The sequence below is a fragment of the Camelus dromedarius genome, chromosome 14 (assembly GCF_036321535.1).
Source record: "Camelus dromedarius isolate mCamDro1 chromosome 14, mCamDro1.pat, whole genome shotgun sequence".
In the NCBI taxonomy this organism is placed as follows: domain Eukaryota; kingdom Metazoa; phylum Chordata; class Mammalia; order Artiodactyla; family Camelidae; genus Camelus; species Camelus dromedarius.
The window spans coordinates 67,183,810-67,190,805 of record NC_087449.1 but is presented as its reverse complement, the minus strand read 5'-3'; the positions used below and the strand labels follow the sequence as shown (position 1 = coordinate 67,190,805).

At 60.9% G+C, this 6,996-nt stretch overlaps 1 protein-coding gene across 1 annotated transcript; it reads left to right on the top strand.

Annotated features, from left to right (window-relative positions):
- The first annotated feature begins 5,381 nt into the window (after positions 1-5,381).
- Positions 5,382-6,435, top strand: HES3 (hes family bHLH transcription factor 3). The gene is made up of 3 exons (XM_031463933.2): positions 5,382-5,462; positions 5,566-5,647; positions 6,047-6,435. The coding sequence occupies exons 1-3, from the start codon at positions 5,382-5,384 to the stop codon at positions 6,433-6,435; spliced, it is 552 nt and encodes a 183-aa protein (XP_031319793.2).
- The last annotated feature ends 561 nt before the right edge of the window (positions 6,436-6,996 follow it).

The window sequence follows — 6,996 nt, the reverse complement described above, 5'->3', positions numbered from 1 at the left end:
GTGCTCGCTGCATCTTCACTCCTGGGAGTGAGTCTGGTTCCAGGGCAGAGGGCTGCTCCCAGGAAGCTCCTTTTCTGGCCATTGGCCTCTACTCTCCATGTTGACTTATGGCCCTGATTTACCCCACAGGGACAGTCCCTGTTCTGGAGGAGGGGCACAGAGTAACATGTAATCCAGACAGGCAGGCAGGAGCAGCCCTCTCTCCTCTGCCCATCAAGTCTTCTTAGACCATACCTCTCCGTCAGTACCATCTTGGAGGAGGGAGAAAAAAGGAGAGGCAACCCCCGCCCAGGTAGGGCCAGACCAGAGGGAAGGGGAATTTTTAGAAGTCGCTGGAGTTGCTGAGTCTGTCAGGCCCCAGGGTTCACAGAGCAGTGACGGAGGAGGAAGGCAAGTAGGCAAAAGTGTGCATGTACTGGCATAGACCCAGAGGAACAAAGTCACACAGAGATCCGGACAGGCGCACAGAGAAACAGTACTTCACACAGACTGAAAGACAAACACAGAGACCTGCTTTCCCACCAGAGAGGAAAGCAATCTGATCAAACAAATCCACTCTGCACCAGTTCTCCAGTGTCACCCTAGCTTGTCATCCCCCAGGCTAAAGGAGCAACAAACCTACACCAAAAAAGAAAGAAAGAAAGAAAAATAACTCAGCCTGGGGATGCCTTGCTTGTCTTCTTTTTTGTACCCCCCTCCCCTCTAAATAAGCATTTGAATGTGTTTTGTTCTAGGAGCTGTGAGGCAAGCACAAAGGGGTCCCTTTCTCATGCAGGAAGATCCCTCTCTAGGGCCTCCCTGCCCCCATCCAGCCATCCACCCACCAGCTGAGGTGGCTTTCCATCCTGGGCCCAAGTGGGGATCCCACCTGTTTAAGAGCCCTCAGAACCATGTTAACTTTTCCAAGTTAAACTGCAGGCTGAGATGAAATTAGGCTCCCTTTTCTGGAACAGGGTTGCTTTACTGAGCAAGAGGAAATGTAGGAAGGCGGGATGCTCAGAGCAAGTGGGAGGCAGGTGTAAGGCTGGAGTATTAACCAAGCACCTCAACGCACACCAGCTTCCGGGATGAACAGTCTGCCCCTGTCCTAGCCTGACCCCAAATAGGAAACAGTTCAGGAACTCTGCCTCTCCCTCCTCCCTGCAGGTGGGCCTCCAGTTGGGCATTGTTAGAGCGCCCTCCTGGGACTCCTTGTCACTCACAGGCCTCTGCCCCGTCCACTTCCCACGTGGAGGCTAGGAGGTACCTGCCCAGTGTGGCTGCAGCTTGCTCTAGTCCTCCAGAAGTTCCCCCCCCCCCGCCCCGGCCATTCCCAGCTCCAGGCATGAGAGCCCCCCTCTCTAGTCTGGTAAATGACGCGTAATTTATGAGCACATCAGCCTGAAGTGCGTAAGTCATATGTGCACAAAGGGGCCGGGTAAATATTTAAAGATTAGAGCCAGCTGGGGAGAAGCACAAAAGGCTGGGACAATGAGGGTCTCCCGGAATTCACTTTCTCTGTGCTGGGCCAGCCCGGTTCAGTGTTGATGCACTCACAGGAGTCCCAGGCTTTGTCCCCTGGAGGGCCCTTGGCTGCCGGGCTATTCGGAGTCCTAACACAGCTAAAGAGAGTTAAACAATCACTGCCTCTCCAGCCCCATCTGGAGACAATTGGCTGAGTCATTTCAGTGCTTTTGCTGTGTCCCAATAGTTAATTACACGGAGTGATCACTTCATTCCATTTGGAAATGCATCTGTGCAGGGGGACACACATTCCTCCCTCCAGTCACTGCACTGGCAGTGGCCTTTGAAGCACTTAACAGTTAGTGTAGCTTTAAATGTCTGGGGCTGCGGGAAGGAAGGGGTTCCCACCCAGGGCTGAGAGGCTGCATCTGGAACGTTCTTTCTTTTGCCAAAGTCAAGAAAACTAAATGGAGGAAGGGAAGACAAAGGCACAGGTAACTTTTGACCTTAAATTCCCCAGCGTGAGAAAGCAATGGGTTTTGAGTAGTCGCCAGAGCTCCCCTGAGTTATAGAAGGAATTACTCCGAATGAACAGAGGGCAGCCTCTGTCCCCCCAACGCTCTGCCTGGACTTGTGCTCCTTTCCAAGCCCCCTGGGAATCCCAGAGGCTAAAGATGGAAAGGGAGTCTGTGGCCTACATCCTGACTTGCATAAGCCCAGTTTCTAAGTTGGTTCATGCCCTTGTCGGCAGGCGGAGAGCACCGCGTCCCGCTGGCTCTCAGAGGACGACGAGAACCCGCTGCCCACTCCCCACCTCGGAAAACGCCTCCCCCTGCCTCAGCATGCGTCCTCGGAGCCCGGCCTGCCTCAGTGTGTGTAGGACGCCCAGGCGCAAAACTTGCCAACGGATTAGGGGAGGGAGTGGGCCCGGGGGCCCCAGCCTGGGTCTCCGAGAAGGAGCTCGATGAAGACTCATCTAGCTTTCCCAATGAACTTGCCAAACGCAAAACTCTGCCTTTGACTTAGCGGGGGAACTGGCTGCCCAGAAGATGGAGCCCGAATTGGGGGTAAGGGGTGGCGGGGGTAGGGTAGGCGTGGGGTGGGGAGGAAGCGGTTTCCTGAGCACAAGAAAAAGGTGAGACGGAATTTGCACGGAGATCCCTTTCAGCCTTGAGTCCCTTGCGACCCTCAGCCAACTTAAGGCAAGGAACGGGCCAAGGGGGCTGTTTGCGGTGAATGAGCCGTGCGAGGACTGGGGGACGGGGGTGGGGGGCACAGCAGGGAGCCCGGGAAAGGGGGGGCGATAGGCCTAGGCGGGGAGACTCCAGCCGAGGATGTGCCGAGGCAGGAGGGGGAGCAGCGGGCAGTGCCGGGGTGGGGGTGGGGAGCAGCAGAGGCGGAGGCCCTTCGAGCGGGTGGGGGCGGAGCTTGATGGCTGCGAATTCCGCCCGAGGCGCCAGGGTCGGCCTCGCCTCCGGCAGCCAAAGCAGAACATTGCGAATTAGCTCATTTTGCGGTCAATTTTCCACTGCTTAAGAAACACTAAGCCACCCACGTGAGCAGCCCCACCCAGTGTAGCCGGGATCTCAGGGCAAGGGCTGGAGAGGAGTGGAGGCACTAGGGGCTGCAGGTGCCAGGGTGCAGACGGCGACGGCTCGTGGGCCCCTTTATTGCGGCCCTAACTCTGGAGAGGGGGCCGGCCCGGCGCCCCCGCTGCGGGGCCGCGAGAGCTGCGCCTAGGGCCATTGGTTTGCTAATACCCTGGAGTTGAAAGGCGCGGGCGCCGGTTTATGGGGAGGGATCATAATTAGAGGACAAATTGCCCGGCTGCCCGCAAGACTCGAGAGCGGGGGCGGGAGTGAGAGGAACTGCCAGAGCGAGGCGCGCGCCCATCCTCTGTGCAGATGTGCAGCAGCTGGAAGCCCGCGCGCGGCGGGGCGCCCGGAGTTTGGCCCCGAGGGGGCGGGCGCGGGAGCGGCTTTGTGGGGCCGGCACAATGCCCTTAACACTCGGCTGCCCCCTTTGTACCCGGTCGCGCCTCCCGCTTGCCCTGCGGCTCCTTTGTACCGCGCCTCCACCGCCCCAAGCTGGAGCGAGCGCGCGGAAGCCACTGGGCCAGGCCAGCCCCGGCGCTTCAAAGCTGCCCGGCGCGTGCCAGCGCCCGCAATACAGCCGCAGCTTCACCGCCCGCACCAGGTCGGGGCCAGCCGGGATCTGGCCGGCCGGCCCTTAGGCCGGGGCGGAAGAACTGTTCGGAGCCGCTGTCGCTTAAGTCTCCGTCTGAAAGGAGGGCGGGGCGCGATTCTCCACGCTGCTTGGCTCCTGGGAACGTCGCTACTGGGCAGGGCCCATCAATACCCCGAGAGGGGGCGGGTGGGGAAGAGGATGCCTCGGCTCCAGGGAGCTGGAGTGGCCCACAAGGGCCCAGCGATTTCCCTCCCCCTCACACTGAGGCCCTGCAAAGGCCAATTTGTTCATTCCTCGGGACCAGGGCTCCACTGCCGAACTTCTGGATCCATAGTTTCCCCACCTCCCTCACAAGCAGCAATAGGGGCCTACATGTTCAAGATACTGAAGCCAAGAGAACCCAGTAAAGGGAGATGGGTAGGTTTGAACCCAGGGACTCCCCTGGACGCCAGTCTTCCATCCCTCACAGCTACTGGCGTCCATCCTCCTGAAGCCCAAGCCGGCACTGCGCTGGAGTCCTACCATAGGGCCTAGCCCATCCTGGGGCATGTGCCTCCTCTGAGCTCCTTGGGTCTCCTGCCACAGCCTGAATAATGAAAGGGGGTTGGCATTCTGGACCTCCAAATGTGCAGAATGGTGTTCTGCCCAGATGCATTCCACCTCCCATTGGTAGGGACCCAGAGAAGGCCAAGGGGCAGGAGTGAGGGGAATAAACTCCCATGCCTACCCTGGTGGGGAGAAGGGTCCTCAGAGCTTGAATTGTCCAGTCCAGCCTGGAAACTCAGGAATAGAAGTGGGGGAGGCCATTCTGACTGCCCTGCCCTGAGGCTGCCTGTAGCTTGCCCCCAGCTTCGGATGGGTCCTAGCGAGGCCAGCGGGCACCTGAGCCAGACTGCACCTTGGTGCAGGATTGCTCCCGGTCCTGAGCCCCCAGCCAGAAGGAGGCTGTCTGTGGCCCTGCGGGCGGGCTGCACGCTTTAATGGGACACATGTTGCTGCGTGGCCCCCGCGGGCCTGGCCTGCGCCCGGCTTTGAGTGGCCACAGGCAGAAAATCGCTGCATTGTCCCGACATTAGGGCGACTAATGCAGCGTTGCCAGCGAGGCCAGAGCGTGAAGCCCCCAGAAAGGCCTCGTTGGCGGGTGCTCCTGGCCTCCGTATCTTCATCAGGCCTGAGAAGGCCCGGTGCTCAGTCATAGTCATTATTGGGGCTTGCAGCCAGCTGGGCTCATGGACCTCCCCCACTGGGCCTGGTGGTGGGGCCCAGAACCTAGGGAGACTGGATGGGGCAGGGCATGGAGGGGATGGGCATGGGAGGGACTCCCAGACTCAGGAAGTGATGGGGTGAGAGGGATAAAAGACAGACTGAGAAAGGGTACAAAGGGTCCCTTGAGAGGGAGAAGGGGTCCTGGAGGCGAAGCCTGGGCTAAGGGAGGGTGTCAGCAGAGAGAGGTGAGGAACTTCCCTGTCTGTCCCCCTCCCATCCCCTCCCCCGTGGGGCTCCGCAAGTCCAGGAGCGCCTCATTGATATGTAAACGAGGGCCCTATAAAGGCAGCACCGCCTCTGGCTGGCTCAGTTACGACAACATGGGCACTGAGCTCGAGACCCAGGGCAGCTCTGGCGGCCCCGCTGGCAACTTCCGCAAGGTCTGGGGCCCCGAGGGATGCGGGGGTGGCGGTGGGGGGCAGAGGGCAAGAGGGCTGAGACCCAACTCTCTTACTGCCACTCATTCACAGATCTCCAAGCCGCTGATGGAGAAGAAGCGACGGGCGCGCATTAATGTGTCTCTGGAGCAACTCAAATCGTTGTTAGAGAAACACTATTCGCACCAGGTGAGACACGGGGATGTGGTGGAGGTAGGCGGTGATACGGTCCCCAACCTCATCCCCTGGAACCTGGGCTGCTGTGCTATAAGCCTTTTCCACGGATCTGTAGATCCGGAAACGCAAGTTGGAGAAAGCAGATATACTGGAGCTCAGCGTCAAGTACATGAAAAGCCTTCAGAACTCGGTGCAAGGTAGACCGGGGGTGCCTGGGGGTGGGGCGAGGAGCGAGTGTGTATGTATGTGTGGAAATTTGTGGGATCAGAGCCATGCATTCTACGAAGCCAGATGAAGGAGGGATGAATGGAGAGGAAAGCTCAGGGCAGTGGGCAACTAAGTGAAGAAGGGCCCCCGATCGCTCTAAGTGGAGAGGCAGCAAAGGCCTGGCTGGCTGTGAAGTTGTAATCGTGTGGGCGAAGGTCTGGACTCCGAGGGGATTTTCGAGTTGCCTCCCTTCCCTTTTCTTCCCTCCCCTCCGCTGCACACTTCTCCCCTCCCTTTTTCTCTCTCCTCTTTACATGTCTTCTTTCTTCCTCCTCTCCCCTGTTCTCCCCTCCTTTCCACATTTCTTTTGTCCGCTCCCCTCCCCCTAGGGCTCTGGCCGGTCCCCAGCGGAGCCGAGTACCCGTCGGGCTTCCGCGGCTGTCTGCCCGGCGTTAGCCAGCTTTTGCGGCGCGGAGAGGAGGGCGGCGGCGGCGGCGGCGGCGGCGGCCTGCGCTGCCCCCTGGTGCACGAGCGCGCGGGTGGCAGCACCATGGACAGCGCCAGCTCCCGCCCTGAGGCGCCAGCCAGGCGAGGCCCCTGCGCCTCCGCGGTTTGGGTCCCTGTTCCCGCCGCCGGCGGCTCGCGGTCGCCGCCACCCCGGCTTCTCTTCTCTGGAGGTCTTCCCAGCCCGTCCACCAGCGTCCCAGCGCCGCAGTCGGCGTCTCGTCGCTTCGCCGACAGCCCGGGGCCGGGGCTGCGCTTGTGGCGGCCCTGGTGAGGCCTAGGCGCAGCCTGGGACTCAAGGGGGCCCTCGTCTGGCCTGGGAACGCAGAGACTGTTTTGAACGCCAGAACCCTAGTCATCGGCTCTGTTCCTGGGACGGGGTGGCCTGGAGCGTGCCGCGTATCCGCGAACTCGGGGAAATACACGAAGCCACAGTTGCACCGGGTTCTATTCGTCTAGACATAACCCACCCCCGCCCCAGCCCTACCCACTTAGGCTGGACCCACTTTCTCCTCCCAGCCTCTAGTGGGGCGGGGAGGGGGTGTCCCGGGCTGCGCTCCTTTCCCAGGGCCCCTGGAGGGCATCCCGCCCCCGCCCCGCGGCCGCGGCGCGGTGGGAAGGTCGCCGTCGGCAGCGGCGCAGACCGGACCCCTCGCAGCGAGGAGAATTACTGCCCCGCCCCAGCCCATTCAGCCGTCCTGGGACGCCCGGTTCCCACCGGCACAAAGCGCCCCAGGCCCCGCCCCGCCGGCGAGGGACCCCCAGCCCACCCCTCGGCTTCCACGGATCCCCACCCCCTCTGCACGCTGTGCGGCCCACCCGCTGGCGCGCGCTC